Source organism: Varanus komodoensis, unplaced genomic scaffold, assembly GCF_004798865.1.
Source record: "Varanus komodoensis strain SLA01 unplaced genomic scaffold, ASM479886v1 scaffold6_2, whole genome shotgun sequence".
Classification (NCBI taxonomy): Eukaryota; Metazoa; Chordata; class Lepidosauria; order Squamata; family Varanidae; genus Varanus; species Varanus komodoensis.
The window spans coordinates 8,608,342-8,627,714 of record NW_025336346.1 but is presented as its reverse complement, the minus strand read 5'-3'; the positions used below and the strand labels follow the sequence as shown (position 1 = coordinate 8,627,714).

The following is a 19,373-nucleotide window of genomic DNA, read 5'->3' as shown; positions in this document are numbered from 1 at the left end:
TACTCTATTGTATTTTACAGTTTTAGTTATTATTTATTTTAATCTGTATCACTGTTTGACTTTGCTGTGAGCCGCCCAGAGACCCTCTGGCTATGGAGTGGTATACGAATGCAATCAGTCAATCAATAAAATAGTTAATAGACGGAAAGCAAGAGAAGGCATCTACCACAAACTTATTCTAAGTAGTTGAACAAGGTAGCAGTTGCAACCTGCCCTAACAGCCATACCATTTTGCCATTCTTTTTTAAAAATTTGTGCTTTTGTATATTGGAGAAAAGATAATCTTGATAGTGCTTTATCTATCCACACTTTATCCATTATACAGCAGAAAAATGGCCCCAAATTAGGTCTGGGAAAGAAAGGAAAAGTAGGCTGCCAACAATGTTATATGGATGTTCCCTAGTAAAATGCTTGAATGGCAGATAGCAATTCAAGATAACAAGGTTAGTGAGAGAACATCCTAGATTCCAGAAAGCTTGATTTTAAAAATGTGGAATGATGAGCAATGGTATTACAGAGAAACAGATCAGGAGTAGCAAAAGTAGACTGAAATGTACATATAACAAGGAAGTTACTGGTTGATGAAAAGGAGTTACCAAATCAGTAGAATCAAGGTGCTTTCTAAAATGCTTCATACCCACCCCTGATGTCTTTTACTAACTTTCTTACAATTTATAGTGCTATGTATGTCAACCTTTAAAGAAGAACCTGTGACCAACACAAGTAATTGAAGATATGCGGTTAGATAGTCCAGTTTATCCCTATAAAATAGTATATAGTCTACTATTTCTTAAATGCACCCATTGTTCTGAAATGTCTCCAAACGAACTTAATTCTGAAGTACATCTTTTGATGTGTTTCCAATTCACAGTTTTACAAAAAGCTAAAATAAGGAAAGATTATTATACATTTCAGTGCAGTGTTAATAAATTATAAGTAATCTCTTAAGTGTATAATACTAATGTTAAATGTTAAGAAATTTCTTTATGTGAACATGTATTGCTTAAGTTTTTCAAGAGTATGCCACAAAAACAATATTCTGTATTTAGAAAAGCAAAACAAAGCACCTTTGTTTCAGGGCAAAGAGGGTCAAAATTAAATCTCACCTTTTATAAGCATCTGTATTTATTGGTATCCTGATTTAGTGCAGAGGCAAGGCAATCTTCTAGAAGAAAACTGCTGCATTTTTAATTACATTGTACATTTTTTGTAAATGCTTAGAGCTATCTTTCTAAACAATACATGCTCAAATATTATATATTATCTAGTCTATTAACTAAGCTATGCCTTTACTGATGAGCATTAGCATTGCAGAGTTAGCTGTTATAAAATGATGCATAAAGTAGAAACATTGAGTTAAAGGCAAAATTATGAGGCATCTATCGTAAAATAATAAAGAATCTACTCCTTTGATGGTCTTGTATTAGTCATTGGATTGGATACAAGTCTGTTCTGTTGGCTTGTTTTCATGGATTGCGATTAGAATCATCCAGCTTGTTGGAATGCTGATAGACTTGGGGATACTAGTGCATATTACATCCCAGATATTGTTTATTTTTTATAAAAATAGATTGTCTATTAAATGCATTTGACATTCTGTGGTAAGTTGATACTGAAAGCAGATCTTCAAAGTGAGTCTTAAGAAATTTGTTTAGTCAAACCAATTCCTACTAAACATCTTTTCCAACTGTTCTCTCTCAGGTTACTCTTCAGAGGTGATGGGCAGATGTGTGATTAACGTAATTTTTATGAAGTGGCAAATTGTAAATTCTGGTAGAAGGACTTCAAAGTATTTGATTATAATTTATTGTCATAAATATATTTAAATATGAAAGTGATTAGCTGTATACTAGCAGTGAAATGCCAGCTGTATACTAGCAGTGAAATATTCGTATTTCCAGTTGGGCAAGTTCGATAGTTAGAATCTCTTCATAATGTTTAAACTAATGCTTTGAAGGTTTGGAAAGTACAATTTCTGTGTGAATCTGTAGCTGTTTCATGCTCCAGAGATGATGTTCTACTTCAGTTGGTTTACAACCATTTTGCATTTTCCAGATGATTCCATTTGCTCTTAAAATGGGCACTCTATCCACACAAATATATATAGTATACTATTGCCAAAACTTATAATCAGTTAATATAAGTAAGCATCAGGATAGTCATCTTCTTCCCTTTCTATGTGATCATGATCCTGATCATGATCTGGAACATGTTCTTCATGGTCATCTTCTGCTTCTTCATACTCTTCCGCTGTTAGATATCTTCGGAATACTGGAGTTCTCAGCTGTGTTTGTTGGTTGGCACTAATTTTTTGTTCCCCATAATAAATACTGCGTATATGTGGAAAGCAGAAGAAGGCATATGTGCTTATTGGGGCTGTTAGCTTATTTTGGTCCACTCGTATATAGGTTAAGTGGCTGAGGTTTAGTGGATCAATGGAAGGACACATTTGAGTAACATTAATAACTGTATAAAAAGAAAAAAAGAGAAAGTATTAAAAAGCTGGAAATATTTGGGTTACATCTTCAAAGATAGTTTTTTGCATTTATAAAACAAAATGTGGTATCTGAGAATGCAGCTGATTACTGTTGATTCATTTAACTGGATCTGAATTTTTCATTTTTGTTTCTGTAACTATGAACTAAAGCTTATTTAGATACTGTAGTACTTGAACAGGTACTAAGGTAAAACTACTAGTTCAATTTATTAGTGTTAGATTGTAATTCGGTACCTACTTACTTAGCAAGTAAACCTTATTAACACCATGGGATATTCTGAGGAAAAAACCATCCAGGTAAGATTGTTAGTAATCTTTTCGCTTTTGCATAGCTTTTTAAAACAACAGCTGAGAAATTTTGATTTTGAAATATTTTAGGATCTTTTTTCCCCAAGTTGTTTTTTATCTCCAGTTCTGATATAATTCTACTCAACTGGAACTTGTGGAAGTAAATTGGGCTTAAGCATCTGCAAAAACCATTTTTGATATATTTTGTCTCTAACAGCTTTAGAACTTTAATTTGATTTAAGTTTTATTTCTCTACTGCATATCTGAAGCCAACTAAGGTGCTTTACAAACATTTCAGACAATAAAATGCTAATTAAAACAGTATTTGATAGGCATAACTAAAACAATTAAAATCTAGATTAAAAGTTATGTGTTTCTGGGGCCCTTTCCTGCAAGGAGGGAGAGTGGTGACCAGCCACGACTCAGAAAGAGGGTATCTGTTAACAGGATTCTCTTATCTTAATTTCGTGTCTTAATAAAACAAGAAGGTTAATACTGAGAAAGGCAGAAGGGCAGGTCTTAAGCAGTTTAGGACTTTAATAGTTAAAACCAGCATCTTGAACTGAGCCCAGAAAACAGTTGGCAGCCAGTTCAGAACTTTCATTATTGGTGTAATGAGATCATGATTCCATGTACCTGTTAGTAGCTGAGCTACAGCATTTTCCACTAGTCAGAGTTTCTGAATGTTCTTCAAGGACAGCTCCATATAGAGTGCATTGCAAAAGCCCAATAGTATAACTTGCTCCTGGGAGTAAAATTAAAATCTGCCTTTAAATCTATAAAGGCAGTAAACAATTTCCTTTGCTGGGATCTTACGGTTTATTCAGTGAAGTGTGGAAGCACCACACAGTAATCAAAGATTGAATGATTTTCCCTAAATGCTGCTTAGGAATCATTAAATATGTCCTCAGATTTTTTAAAAGAAACAACAATGTATTGCTTAGAAATCTAGCATAAAAGTTTCCCATAACTGTTAGCAGACAGGTAGATCGATAGCTTGCTGGATCATCAGCTGGATTCTTTTTAAAAGCAAGTACTACTACTGTTCTCTTTCAGCTAGAAGGAATGAAAGAAGATTTATTTGCTATATTAAAAAGTGAAACCAGCAATGGTGCTCACCAATGATGATTTATTTTTATGACCTCTGCAGAGATACAATAAATCCCTAGAGCCATAGTAAATTGATCTGAATATCTAGGTTATAGATATAATGCTTTTATGGTGACGGGTTCCATTTTGGTATGTTTGATAATTCAGCAGTATGAGGAAGGTCAAAATCATATGCAAGGCCATCTGGGATAGTAGAGCTGGTTCTAACATGGTCCTTCCATACCTCTGCCAAGATATAGCAGTTGGAAAGTTGAGATTGAGAGTATAATGTTTCTGAAACCAGCTGCCAGAAACTTCTAGAATCACTATGAAGAGAAGCATGTAAAAGCAGGAACCATAAATCAAGTTAACTCTGATTATATTTATGAGCTAGTAAGGCTTTATATTTTTTCAGTTGGAAATAACTAGAGTGGGGATGGCTTAACCCTGACTTCCTGTACAAGATATAGGAGTCTCCTTGTGCCCTTTTCAGTGAACTGCACTCCTCATCAAACCATTTGGAACTCCTGAAATTCTCAGGGCCAAAGCTCCTAGGAGAGGAATTTTGTTCATATTTATATGTTCATATAACCTCTTTTGTTCATACATTAATGAACATATGTTTGTTCATATGTTAACCTCTCCAACCTCTTAGAGAGGTTGTACTAACTCCAGAATAGTTGCAGAAACTTGTTCAGACTGTACTATAGATTTTAATTGGACTGTTGAAACAGAATTCAGCCTAATATTTCTTAGATGAACTGACCATTTGGCTCTTACCCTATATTGGTTTTCAGTTTTAATTTGATGAGATTGGGTTAGCTGCACAACAGTCTCTAAAAGTTAACACATTTAATACCAAGAGCTGATGGTCATTGCACTAACTGGAGAAAATTTCCAGAGACCAAACAGTAATCCATTATATTGGAGCTCAATAGTTTGAAAAAGTGAACTTGCCATTGCCATCCATAGTAGCTATTTCACTGAGAATTTGCAAGTCTAGTTTATATTGGATTTGGGCCAAACAAAAGCCTGTAAATTTCAAGTTCAGATCTTTTGAATTTCTCTAAAGAAAGAAACTTTGTCATCTTCAGTCTGTCCTAAACCTGGAAATTTATCTTCGAATATGTAATCCTGTTGGTCCAGTTCTGGCATAAGAACCTCTAATCATAAGCAGATACGCTTCAGAGAATTTTATAGTTAGAGAAAATGAATAATATTCTAATTTGGCCTGTATTTTCTGTACGGTGGTACCTCAGTTTACGAATGCCTCAGTTCACAACCAAATCGGTTTATGAACAAAAATTTCAGAAAAATCTTGCCTCCTTTTGCAAACTCCTCATCGAGTGACAACCACGATCGCGGCCATGTTCCTGCACGAACACGATCATGGCCATCTTCCCCGCATGAATATGACCGCGATTGCAGCCATCTTCCCTGCATGAGCGCGATTGTGCCCATCATCCCCACTTGTAGTCGCAGACAGACCTGTGGTCACTTGCTGTGAAGCTTTATTGTATGCTTTTTAGCACATACTGTACTGTAAAATATTATGTAATAATAATATTGAATAATGGCTCCAAAGAAAGTGCAGAGCAAGCATGGTGGTAAAAAGAACGTGCAGAGTGGTGATGAAGGTGACCAGAACGTGCAGATTTTTCATCAAAATTGACCCTGCAGCTAAGAGACAAAGAAGAGAGGAAGCCCCTGAAGGAGATCTCCCTGATGTCCTTATGGAGGGGGACTCTCCCTCCAAACAATAACCTCTCCTCACCTAGGTTAGTGTTCTCTACTGTACTATACTTTGTTACTTTGTTGTTCTTTGTTACTTTGTTTCAAATTTTTGTGATGAAAAAATATTTACAGAACTGATTAACCTTAGAAACATAGAAACAGAGCAAGTCAGAAAGGGTCTCCCAGGCCATCTAGTCTGACCTCCGGCACCAGCTGGCTCTGCTCACGACATGCCCACCATGTGGACATCCAGCCTATCCTTGAACACCCTCACCGATGGGGCCTCAACAACCTCTCGTGGAAGCCCATTCCACACCCTCGGGGTCCTAACTGTCAGGAAGTGCTTCCTGGCATCTAAATGGAACCTTGGTTCCCTGAGCTTTGCTCCGTTGGACTGCGTCCTGCCTTCCTCTGCAGGGGAGAACAGGTCTCTATCCATCTCCATGTGACATTCCCTCACATACCTGTATGTCGCCAACATATCCCCTCTGAGTCTCCTCTTCTCCAGGCTGAAGAGACCCAGTTCCCTCAGTCTCGCCTCATACAGCATCCCCTGCAAACCGGCCACCAATCTTGTGGCCCTACGCTGCACTGACTCTAACCTGGCTATATCCTTTCTGTAATGAGGGGCCCAAAACTGAACACAATACTCCAGTTGCAGGCACACCAGAGTCATATAGAGTGGTAGTAATACCTCTCTCGATCTAGAAGCCACACTTCTGGCTATGCAACCAAGGGTGGCGTTCGCCCTCTTGACCACTGCATCACACTGCTGACTCATGTTTAGCCTGCAGTCAACCAGTACCCCGAGGTCCCTTTCATAAGTGCTGCTCTCCAGGTACTTGTCACCTAACCTGTACTTATGACACCTATTCCTATGCACGAAGACTTTGCATTTATCCACATTGAATGTCATCCTGTTGTCTCCTGCCCACTTCCATAGTCTGTCCAGATCCTTTTGGATCTGGAGTACCTGCTCTTCAGTTGTGGCCACTGCTCCGGTTTTAGTTATCAGCAGACTGATAGTTATCAGCAGTTCACCCCTTCTTCCATGTCATTTATGAAAAGATTAAACAGGATCAGCCCCAGGACAGAGCCCTGGGGGACCCCGCTTGTCACTGGCCGCCATCCTGACGATTCCCCACTAATGGTTACCCTCTGCTTTCGATCAGTCAACCATGCCCTAATCCACTGGACAGTGCTTTGGTGTATCCCAGAACTCCTCAGTTTCTCCACCAGGATATCATGGGGCACTTTGTCAAAGGCCTTGCTGAAATCCAGGTATACCACATCCACTGCATCCCCTCCATCTAGCCATCTCGAATTCCACAAGGTTTGTCTGGCAGGACCTGTTTTTGCGGAAGCCGTGTTGAGTGGCTGTCAGCCTCCCTTCCCTATCTAGCATCACTAGATCTCTCTCTATTATGAGCCTTTCCATTGTTTTTCCTGCAATGGACGTGAGGCTAACAGGTCTGTAATTCCCCATGTCCCTTCTACTACCTTTTTTGAAAATTGGGACCACTGATGCCACCCTCCAGTCCTCTGGAACTTCACCCGTTCTCCACAACGCCTCAAAAATGGAGGCCAGCGGGCGTGAGAGAACCCCTGCCAACTCTTTAAGTACTCTCAGGTGTAACCTGTCAGGGCCTGGTGCCTTTGTAATATCCAATGTCCTGGGAAGCCCCTCGATTTCAAGGGGGGGTGACTCTAATCTGTGCCCCTAAGTCCCCAGCCTCATCTAATCTCCTATGCAGATATCCCCCGTCCTGCTTTGGGGAGAACACAGAGGCAAAATAGTCATTTAGCATCTGTGCCTGTTCCCTCATATCAGTCACTGGATCTTCTTCCTCCTTATTTAGTGGTCCCACCACTTGTCTTCCCAAGTCAAATTTGCCGATAAGGTTCAATATAAATAAGGTTATTTATATTGAACCTTATCGGCAAATTTAACTTGGTTCACGACCAAAATCGGTTTGCGATTACGTTCGTAGTGGTCAGAATGGATTAACCTTATTTACATTGAACCTTATGGGGGAATTTGACTTGCTTCACAACCAGTTTGGGTCGGGACCAGAATCGTGGAACAAATTAAGTTCATGAACCAAGGTACCACTGTATATGGGCTTTATGAAATAAAAACATAATCAGGAAACTACTGGATTTAAATTTCAATGAAATCCAAAAATTAGCTGCTCACTTTTTCAGTAAGGCTGTTTTAGTCAATGAGGTTGATATTAAGACTGCAAGACCTAAACTAAGATGTCCTTTATTATTTGTCCAAATTGCTTTCAATGAATGGGCAACATAAACATTCACAGCAATGGTACCTGTGATCCAAATTTCCTGTAGAATATTATATAAAAAATCAATATGCTTAAACATACTTATTGCCCTACCTACTTTGCTATCTTATTTAAAGCTGTAGGTTAAACTAAATATGATGCTAAATGCATTGTTAGACTCTCTTAATAATAATGGGATCCCAGGCCCCTCAGGCTAGTGCTGTGTGAGGAATCTGGTTTGGGGGTGGGAATCTGTAAGATTTTTCTTAGCTCAGCTTCCCAGACTCCAGCCTGCTTTCTCTCTGCCCTAAGTCCACCTTGTGCCAAGTGTCCACATCAGGCTGGCTGTGAGGCTGGCTTGCACACATGCTGCCCATACATCCACTGGGCAAGCAGAATTCTGCTTCTGTACACCTGACTTGTGGATTTTGCAGTTCTTTGCATAGAGTGTTACAGCTTTTGCACAAAGATGTCTCTAGCATTCCCAGCTATTCACAGACGCTGTAGTCTCACTTCCTGGCTCAGGCCAAATGTGGGAAAGAAGTCCAGTGAGTGTAAGACAGCCAGCTTCTGGTCTGCTATTCACATCTTTACTTTGGACTATAGGGGAGAAGAGGCATTGTTCTCTTCTATAGCAGCAGACTTTAGGGTCCTCCAGATGCCACCCCAGACGACTGTATGTTGCCCGTGGCAGCAAATGAGGAAAGTAAATACCTACTGAACCCTTGAATATGATAGCTCCTGAAAGTGAAGACATGGGTTACCTCACAGAGATGAAGTTCACACCTCACGAATCTTAACCATACTTCTCAAGAGTAACGGTCTTCATGTGAGCCAAACCTTCCTCACTAGTTGGACTTTTGCTTGAAGGCTTGTAATGATCTGCACCTAAGTGAGGACTAGCCATGGCTGGCATCCTGTTCAACCCTTGTGATTGTGCTGCTGACTTCTTGGACTCTTGTTTGACTCTGCTTTTTAGACTGTCTTTCTGCTTGACTGTTTTTCCATATTTTGACCTGTGCCTCAGGAAACTGGCTGCCTGCCTAGTGATACCATGCTTTGACCATTGCTCGCATATTTCCCATTCTATTTTAAGCTGATTCCATAGCTGACTGATACCTCTGCACTTCATTTTGTTCCACATTATTTGACTTGCCTAGTGAACTCATTCTTTTGTTTGGCTAGCACAGAGCCTAATCTAGCTAGATAGGATATTTGCAACTATGTAAGGAAAATGTCCTAATACTAAGTATGAGAACCCCAACTCTTTATTAGGATGGGAACATGTGTGGAAGACAGGTTTAAACTATCCCTTTTCGGCCATGCAGTAGTTTGGTACCACATACTGCAATTTGTCTTTTATAAGAGAAAAGCCAAAGTGCTCTTTTTTCTAAGATTCATTGTAGGTCAATGGGACTGGAACTGCAGCTGGAGAGGGAAGGATTAAATTTTCCTTCCTCAGCTGTGACACTGGAGAAAATGGTCTCCCTACTTCTTCTAAATATTAAATTCTAAAACCCTACTGCAGTTTTGCACCTTATTGTAATATGTAATTTGGTACCAGTCATCAAAAGAGCAAATTAAAAATGGAACATAGCCTTTTTGAGAGATCAGGATAATAAACAACACTTTTAAAATACTTCAACCAACCTTCTATGTCATTATCTTCTATGTATAAGTGCTGGAGGCTTCTTGGAACATAGAATATTTGCTTCAGTTTGTTGTGTCCAAGATTGAGTTCCACAAGATTTTGAAGGTTAAAAGCATTATATGGAACATCTTGTAGATTGTTGTATGACATTCTTACAGCAATAAGTTTTGGAAGTTTCTGGAAATAATTATCTGGAATAGAAGATATTGAATTATTTTCAAGAGAAAGATACATAAGTGAAATTGGTAGGTCTGGAGGCATAGATTGTAGTCGGTTGTTGCAGAGGTTGATTTGCATTAGGTTTCTCATATTGGAAAAGTGTGCTTCTTTGAGTTGAGAATCTTCAAGACAATTGTTGCAGAGGTCAAGCATGGTCACATTTACTAAATCTTCTGTGGCTCTGTTGGGCAAACTGGTAATTTGATTGAAACCTAGGATCAGTCGTTCTAAGCTTCTAGGTAGTGGGTATGGAATTTCTTCTAACAGATTGTTTTCTAAGTGGAGTTGCACCAAGTTTGAAAGTTTGGCAAAGACACCATTATCGATCATATGAGACTTGATTTTGTTGTGGCTGAGATTAATTTCTTTCAAAGCAGTGGCATTAACAAATGATTCCATAGGAACAGCTTCGATATCATTATACTCCAGATGAAGTTGTTGGATGTGAGAGGGAATGCTTGGTATCCTCTGAAGTTTACGATGATCACAGTACATTGTTATTGGGGAAGTAAGTGGACAAAAGCATTCTCTGGCACACTCAGCAGGTGTGACAGAGTGAGAAATGGCATATTCTACGCTTGGAATATGATGAAAAATAGATGGATATTCATTATCTATTTCATTTTCATATTCATTCTCAAAATAATCGCCTTCATATTGACAGAACACTGTGACTCCAAAGAGGAGAAGAATAGTTAGTAGTTGCTTTAGAATTCCCATATTTAAGTTCTGTTGTGGTAGACTGCAGAAAGAAGAAAACAAAATGGTATGTTAATAGTAGTAAGACTTAGGTATAGGAAATACCAGTACTTGTATAGTTGGCAAGATTATTTTGTTTAAGCATTAACAATTTTAAATTTCTGAAACAAAAAAAATCTCTTAGACTTGGCATCAAAATCCTCTTGCTTAATTACTTGAATAATTATATTTTACATTAAGTTTTCCTAAGTAGCATTAAAGAGGTGTCTACTTCTGAATGATGTAACCAGCCACTAATTGCAGCTATTCCAGCTAATGTGGACCCATTAAAATTGTTAATGCAGATAATAATGCATGAACCCTGCATGGTAAATCATTTTCAGTGTGCACTCAAATTACACTAGTTCATCTTAGAATCATAGAATACTAGAGCTAGAAGGGGTCAAGATGGCCATTGGGTCCACCCCCCTGCTGTTGATTTTTACACCATCCCACTCAGATGACTGTCCAGTTTCTTTTTTAATGTTTCTAGTATGGGAGAGCCCATGATTTTTCTAAGCAACTGGTTCCACTCTCATATTGCTCTGTTAGGATCCTTTTCCTGATATCAAGCCTGAATCTGGTTCGTCGCAACTTGAGTTATTATTCCATGTTTGGTATGAGCGAGAAGAGATTTTGTCCTTCCTCTTTGTAACTGGTACATTCAAGCAATATCATGTCCTCCATCAGTGTTCTCTTTTCAAGGCTTAATGTACCCAGATCTTTCAGTCTTTACTCATAGAGCACTGTCTCCAACCCTTGGATCATTTTTGTTGTCCTCCTCTGGACTCTTTCTAATTTTTCTATCTTTTTCTTAAATCTCGGTGCCCAGAACCGGACACAATACTCTAGTTGAGGTCTGACTAGTGAAGAGTATAGGGGAACTATTACTTCTCATGATTTGGAAGTAATAATTCTATTAATGCATTCCGAAATACTGTTTGCCCTGCATAGCATTTCTGGCTCATATTTAGCCTGCTGTCCTCAATAACTCCAAGGTCTTTTCTTTTTCAGTTCTCTTGAGCTATGTATTCCCCATCTCGTATTGATGCATTTGGTTTCTTTTTCCTAGGTGGGACTTGGTATTTCTCCCTATTGAATCTCATTCTTTTGCTTTCAGCCCAGTGTTCAAACTAAACAAGATCACCCTAGATCTTCATTCTGTTTTCCAGGGTGTTCGCTGTTCCACCCAGTTTTGTATCATCTGCAAATCTGATTATTGTTCCTTGTACCTCCTCATCTAATTTATTAATAAAAATATTAAAGAACGCTGGGCCTAGGACTGAAGCTTGCGGCATTCCACTAGTTATCTTTCTCCAGTTTGGAAAAGGTGCCATTGATGTGCACTCTTCGGGTCTGATTTGGCAGCCAATTTTGGATCCACCTAATGCTTTTTCCTCCTTCATGGATCACTGCCTTGTCGTGGCGAAGGGGCTTGCGTAGCTCAATGAAGCTATGAGCTATGCCGTGCAGGGCCACCCAAGACGGACAGGTCATAGCAGAGAGCTCTGACAAAACATGATCCACTGGAGAAGGAAATGGCAACCCATTCCAGTATCTCTGCCATGAAAACCCCATGGACAATACCAAAAGGTAAAAAGATATGATGCCAGAGATGAGCCCCTCAGGTTGGAAGGTGTCCAATATGCCACTGGGGAAGAGCGGAGGACTAGTACTAGTAGCGCCAGAAAGAATGAAGCGACTGGGTCGAAGCCGAAAGGACACTCAGTTGCCGAACTATCTGGTGGTGAAGGAGAGTCTGATGCTGCAAAGAGCTATACTCCATAGGAACCTGGAATGTAAGATCCATGAATCAAGGCAAGCTGGATGTGGTCAAACAAGAGATGACAAGACTGAACATTGGCACCTTAGGAATCAGTGAACTAAAATGGACAGGAATGGGTGAATTTAATTCAGATGACCATCAGGTATACTACTGCGGGCAAGAATCCCTCAGAAGAAATGGAGTAGCCTTCATAGTCAATCAAAGAGTAGAAAAAGCAGTACTGGGATACAATCTCCAAAATGACAGAATGATCTCAGTTCGAATTCAAGGAAAACCATTCAACATCACAATAGTCCAAGTCTATTCCCCAACCACTGGTGCTGAAGAGGCTGAAGTTGACTGGTTCTATGAAGTCCTACAACACCTTGAATCTGAGAATCCAAAATATCTAGAGATCATTTGGTGCTAACTAGGACTGTAGGATTGCTACCTCCATATCTGTCAGTATGTGTGATACATCTTGAAATCCATGTACCTCAATATATGAAATTTGGTTGTCAAAGAAAAATGACTCAAGTATGTAAGTGTATAAATAGTATAGGTTTAAAAATATGTCCAATGTTTAATTAGTTCAGGTAAGTGGACTAATTAAATTATTATGTGTTCTCTATTTTTCTTTTGACAGGTGGTTTTAAACTGGTTGGTACATATATTACTTTTTGAAGTGCAATAGTATGCAGCGCATTAGTTTTAAGTATTCACTTGTAAAATGTTAAAATTTACTGAGCAAATGAAACTGTTAGAAAAATAGGCTATAGCATGAAAATGCTGCACATGATCTTATTTGGAGTCCAATGGATAGAAAGGAAAGTAGAGATGTGTTTCACTGTAAAGAAAGTTTTTTGTTCTGTTGTCAGTATTAATGCAGTTGATGTAACACTGTTAGGACAGAATATGGTGAAACAGCATGGCTTCCTGCTGGCACAGACATCAGACAAAGGTGCATTTTATCTCCCAATCTGTATACAGAATTTATAAGAAAGGCTGAATTACGATCAGAAGAAGGAAGAGTGAAAAATTGATAGGTGAATAATTTAAGATATGCATATGATACTATATTACTGGCAGAAAGCAGCAGCAATTTGAAATGGCTTGTGGTCAGACTGAAAGAAGAAAGTGCAAAAGCAGGACTGCAGCTGAACATTAAGCAAACAAAAATCAGAAGTACAGAGGAATCTTAGAATTTTACTCTCAGCAATGTAGACACTGACATTGTAGAAGACTACATACTTTGGGTCAGGCTTCAGTTGAAACAGAGCCTGCAGCCAATTAATCTGAAGGAGACTAGAGAAAATCCTCAAGTATGAGGTTGTTTCACTACAGATCAAGACCAAGATCATCCACACTCTTGTATTCTTGATCACTATATATGAGAGTGAAAGCTGGACAGTGAAGAAAGCTGACAAGAAGAAGATTGATGCATTTGAAACATGGTACTGGAGGAGAGCTTTGTAAATTTCCTGGACTGACAGAAAGATGTGTAAGTGGGTTCTAGATGTATAAGTGGGTCAAGTCAGGCAAGAACTTTCAGTGGGCACAAAATGAAGCTGTCATAGTTTATACACATCATGGTAAATCAGGTCTCACTGGAGAAGTCAAATATACTAAGGAAAATCAGAGATAGAGAAAGACTATGAGTTGGATTGATTCTGTAAAGGAAGCCACAGCCTTGAATTTGCAAGGCTGATCAGGACTTGTCAAGGACAGAACATTCAAGAGCACATTCATTCCTAGGGTTGCCATAAACTGGAGAGAACTGGACAGCACAATTTTCTTCCTTCTGCTTTTTGACTATCAGATTCCACACCCATACATAGTGATTGGGAATACAAGAATATGGATGATCTTGGCCTTGGTCTCCAGTGAAACTTTCTTGTGCTTGATCATTTCTAGTTCTTTCACTGCTGCCCTTCCAAACCTTAGTTTTCTTCCAATTTATTGGTTGCAGAGTGTTTAAATTGATAACTGAGCCAAGGTGTACAAGTTCCCTAGCTCTTGCCAGAGGACTTCCTTCAACCCTAGCTTCTACTCCCTCCTCTTTCCCATTGAGTTGGATCAGTTAATGATGGAGAGCTAAAGAGCAAGCTAACTGTGGCTTGCTTAATCCTTGGTGCATGTGAGGTTCAATTTGCCTAATTACCCACCTGAGTATTATGCCATCTGGATACAAGCAGCATGGCTTGATGGAGGTAGGAAAAATCTTCAAATAACCTATGGTTGGCTCATTTAGCTCTTAGTAATACTGCAAACCCAGTCATTGTATGTATCTGCTAATTGACTCTTTTCTTAAACTGGTTTGGTCAGAACCTCAGCTTTCAGTACCTTCTTCCATGGGCTGCTAAGGGAAAGGATTACAGCTGAGACTCATTTGTGTCACTTCCTTGTTCATTTAAGATTTGGGTCCATTCTCTAAAAGAGGTGGTCAGCTATGAAGTTCTACACATAAGGCTATAGTTACTGTATGTGCCAACTTAAACAGGGGGCAAATGTACAAATTGGTCTTGGAGTACTTGAATGTGTATGCAAATTCGAAATGTACACAGTGATTTGAGGAAAGATAAGTTTATACAGTAATTCATTAACCTAAAAATAATAAAGCTTTGAGTCTTCAGTGACAACTGATATTGGGAAGAAGTCAGCTGAGTTTAGCCTTTGAAGACTAAACTATCCCTTTTTCTTCTGGTTACATTGATTGTGCTTCAATAGCAAGCCCTATTGCAGCACTATGTCTCAGCATGAATTCCCTCATGGTCGTTTTTCTCCACTCTTAATGCTTGTGCCCAGTTCTTTTTTTTCCTTCCCAAGAGTATGAGGGTCTCCTATTTTCTGTATCCCCTCTTTCCAACTTCTCAGTCTGACAAAGCACACAATCAGCACATTTTAGTGGCCTAGTTTAGCTAACTTTCTGCAGTATCCTAAAGCTTTATTTTTCTTGTATTTGAATTGTCATTGCTCTACCAACAAATTTTCCTCCAAAACAATGTGTACATTTAAATTTGTGTTTGCAATCAATAAATACATAATTTGATTTTTGAGCATATGTGTCTATGGATCATTTTATATTTCCACCTTTGTCACAGATGTTGTATTACCAATGTTTAAAGGCCTCTTTTTGGCAAAGGACTCCTTTTTACATTTGCAATTGTAAACACTTCTATTGAGCAAGTTTGTACACATATCAAAGGGGAGCACATTCAGTGACAGGAGTCAGTTATGGTTCTTAATTTTTTAGTTTTCTCTGAAGTTCATGTGTAGAGGTAAAGTGTCACATAATATAACCTGAGATAGAATCACTGTGGAATTAATATTCACGACACTGGAAATGTTCTAGAGTGCTACTTTAATGAACTGAATAACAAGCACTCAGTTCATAGTTAATACAAGAAAAGACATTATATGAAAATATGTTCAGCTGCTATACTTGTCCTTATTGTAATACTGTTGTATTTTATGGAATCTTTTATCTCTGATTCTAATAGATTGTAAACTTCCCAGAGAGCCCTAATTAGGGCTCTAAGTTGTGGTCTGTAGATTTTAAAAATAAGTAAATACATAACACAGACCAAGACATAGGAAGATGATCTAACTAGCTTTTAGGACCAATATTGTCAGAAATAGATATTCAAAAATAGCTCAAATCAAGCAGACAACAGTGCTTAAAAACTGTAAGTATAAAAGTACGTTTTCCACTTCATCTGTTTTCATTGCCAAGTATTGCAAAGCATCTGTTCTTGTCTAAATATCAAGAATGGGTCCAGGACTTCTTGTAGTTCATTCCCACTGTTAAAGGATACAATATGAGATCACAACAAAAAGGTATGAAAAATAATTTAGAGATGGCACTGGGGGCAGGAATTTCAAACAAAATATTCAAAGTAAATTCCATTATACTTTCTCAAATAATAAAAGAGTAAACAAGAAAGTTTTCTAACTAGATTTTGATATCATTTGAAAAATGATACACTAATCTGAATAAATTATTTGTATTTTTTCCCAAAAAATGCCTAAATGTCCACTTCTCTTACACTTGTATATGGTCTGGGCTTTCTTCGGGACTATCTTTATAAAAGGCATTTCAAGATAGTTTTAATGTAAGATTGCCATACCACAACCTTCGCTTTGTTCCTTCTCCTCTTCTCATACAAATACAATATTTCACTACAACTGGGAAACTCCTTTTTCCCCTTCTAGTCAATGTTTCTCCTTTCTCCTTAGTTATATTTTCCTTTGTTTTTCGCACTGCTTCACTTTAATTCCCAAAACATTAAAAAGTAGCTTAAATTGTTACTGCTCTGAATTACTTAGTTAAAGCAAGAAGATAAAACTATTTCTTTCTTCCCCAGCTCTGCTATCGTAGACTATCCTCCCATACCCTCCTTTGTATCAAATCCAGCTTCCTCATGCCTCATGTTTTTCTTATTTGGATTTGGCCTTTCTGTTAACCTTGTATATGTTGATATACATTTTCCACTTCTAAAGCTTTTTCATTTCCTGCCCAGTATGTCTGAACATACTTTGAACACTTTTTCAATGGTGTTTTGACAAATACGTTAAAAAACAGAAAACATTGTATGATGGAAGTAGAAATATTGTTAAACCACTAGATCAAACTGTTGATTCCTAAATCACATACTAAAAGCTTAATCTTACCTCCTAATAGTAATGCAGATTGACCTGTTCTCTGCAACTAGAGCAGTATCTTGCACTAGGCAAGTGAAGCTAAAGCGCAGAAATCTGCCCCACCAAGCTGCAGTACTATTCTTGCAAAATATTCTGAGAGAGTTAATGGAGTCGGGCTGAACTGACACTCATTAAAATCGGACACAGGGAGCCATCAGCTTCGCCAACATCTGAACCACCACTTTGTGCCTCCTCCAACCCTTCATGACTACAGATGTACCACACAGTGTCACAGCAGAAGTGGGAAAATGGCTACATTACAGTGCTTCAGTGGAGTAGCCTAATAACAGGTCCTATACTTTACTTTTGCTAGGACAGTGGAACCTCAGGGTGGATTGTAAATTAGGATTATTAGTGTACCATTGCATAATTTTGCTGTTGTATAATGTTTTCTGTTTTATCTGTGCAGGATAATCAGAAGCATCTTAAGGAATTACCACATAATATTCTGCATTAATCAATAATCACAATAATTAATACTTAAATAATTTCATCTAGAGGGTCTGACATCATATCTTTTAAAAGCTGTGCATATGAGAGATTTTTATAGGATACTGGCAAGAAAAAAAGTATATGACAATATATCTCAAGTAGATAACCAGCATTAACAAACTTCTCATAATTGGAAGGACAACAGCACTGTGTAAAGAAAAGTATTTAAAACAAACAAAAAATCCTACCTGAAGCTGTTTGATAGTTTCCAGCCAATGAATGCCCCAAACTGTAGCAAGTGTCAGATGATGATGTCCTTAAAATTCACAGTGACAATATAGGAGCTATCTCATTGGTTGCATGTACTTGATGAAATGTAATTTGTTGCCAAAGGCTCTGGAGGAGTTCGAGATGATGTATTCCTTGTTGCAGAGAACAGTTTATTTAAATAAGGGTATACTTTTACTCTGGTGAAATTATGTGGCTTAACTCTCTTTCTCTAATTTTTGGTTTGAGGTGTGGTAGGAATTTCCTTCACATGAAGGGGTGGCTGAACATTATTTTTAGCATCATCCATCCAACTCTGTTTGTTTTATCCTCAGTGCCAATTCTGTGGCCATTCAATTTGTTTACTGTCTGAAAATCCAGTGAAAGTGTATTACCATCCAATTTTTACAAAGCCATTTACAAATTATATCAGTGTCTTAAATTGCTAAATATTTTGACATTTTGGATTGTAAGCTGAGTTTTGCAGCTGATAACACAGGCAGAAACATCCCTCTATTTCCTGTCACTTGTAATTGCTGAATATTGATGACTCTCGAGTGAATATGAGAATTTTCTGTGTTGAAATACATTGACCATAATCCAACTTCACAACTGCATTTACAGTGCAGTCCTGTGTACACTTGCTCAGATACAGGGCTTGCTATGCTTGTTGTACTTTTCTAGTAAGTGTGTTTAGGACAGCCGCCTTATTGGAGTCCTAAACACAGCCCATTGATTTCAGGGTTGGATCTAGGCCAAATTACTCATGACTGACCTTTTCAATTGATCTCAATGAGACCTAATAACTGTCTGGATCTAATATAGTATTAACTTGCCATGTAATCTTATACATGTTTACTCAGAATTATATCTCATTGTGTTTGATGGATTTTACTTCCAAGTAAACCCTTCTGTCTGGGATGGACAATAAGGGCCTGTAACTTCTGTTGGGCCAAAGAGACACATTGGGGGCACTTTGGTTTACCACCCTGCTACCCAGTGGTTTCCTTACTGAGCTAGCTAATACAGCCTTGGATATGCTGTTGAAGAACCCTAGGACTTTGGCCCTGGGGGACGTCAATATCCATGCTGAGGCTACCTTAACAGGATCAGCTCAGGCCTTCATATTCTGCATGATACTCATGGAAGACATCAATTTGTCACTGGCCCAACATACAGGTCAGGACATACCTTTGATTTGGCTGTTGACTCTGGGCATGAGGCAGGGTGGCTGGATATTGGAAAGTCAATAGAACTCTCCCCATTGTCATGGTCAGATAATTTCATGGCAATTTTTTTCTCACAATACCTGTCCCTGCCATTAAGAGGCATTTGGATCTCAACTCCTATAATTCTCATCCAGCAGGGCCATTGACTGGGCATTCTGGGTATTACAGTCCAAATGTGTCTGGAAGGCACAAGGTTGGGGAAGGCTACACTAGAGGGTTTGCAGAGTTGCTTTGCCTTGTAGCTGCAAAGTGCCAATAAAGGTCTGCATTTGCAAAGAGACTGTCTGCTGTTTCAGAGCCTAAAGGCAAGAAGGGAGGGCTTGATCTCACTATATTTCCTAGGTCTTGGAACTAGGCTATTTACCAGTTCTGGATGAAGTTGTACTCCCTCAAAAGGAACAGGTAGGTAGTTTGGGTGGACTCCCAGATCTGCCTCTACTACTGGAGACCTGGATGACTCCAAAGTCCTCACTCCCCACTT

The 19,373-nt window shown here is 38.6% G+C and overlaps 2 protein-coding genes across 2 annotated transcripts in view; one reads left to right on the top strand and one right to left on the bottom strand.

The window, feature by feature from the left end:
- LOC123034300 (centromere protein P) overlaps positions 1–19,373 on the top strand; it is a 213,830-nt gene that overhangs the window by 60,296 nt on the left and 134,161 nt on the right. The gene's annotated exons all lie outside the window — the stretch shown is intronic.
- OMD (osteomodulin) lies at positions 1,140–17,877 on the bottom strand. Its single transcript, XM_044451546.1, has 3 exons — positions 17,645–17,877; positions 9,541–10,502; positions 1,140–2,466 (listed from the first exon to the last, which is right to left on the bottom strand). The coding sequence occupies exons 2-3, from the start codon at positions 10,478–10,480 to the stop codon at positions 2,135–2,137; spliced, it is 1,272 nt and encodes a 423-aa protein (XP_044307481.1). The 5' UTR covers positions 10,481–10,502; positions 17,645–17,877; the 3' UTR covers positions 1,140–2,134.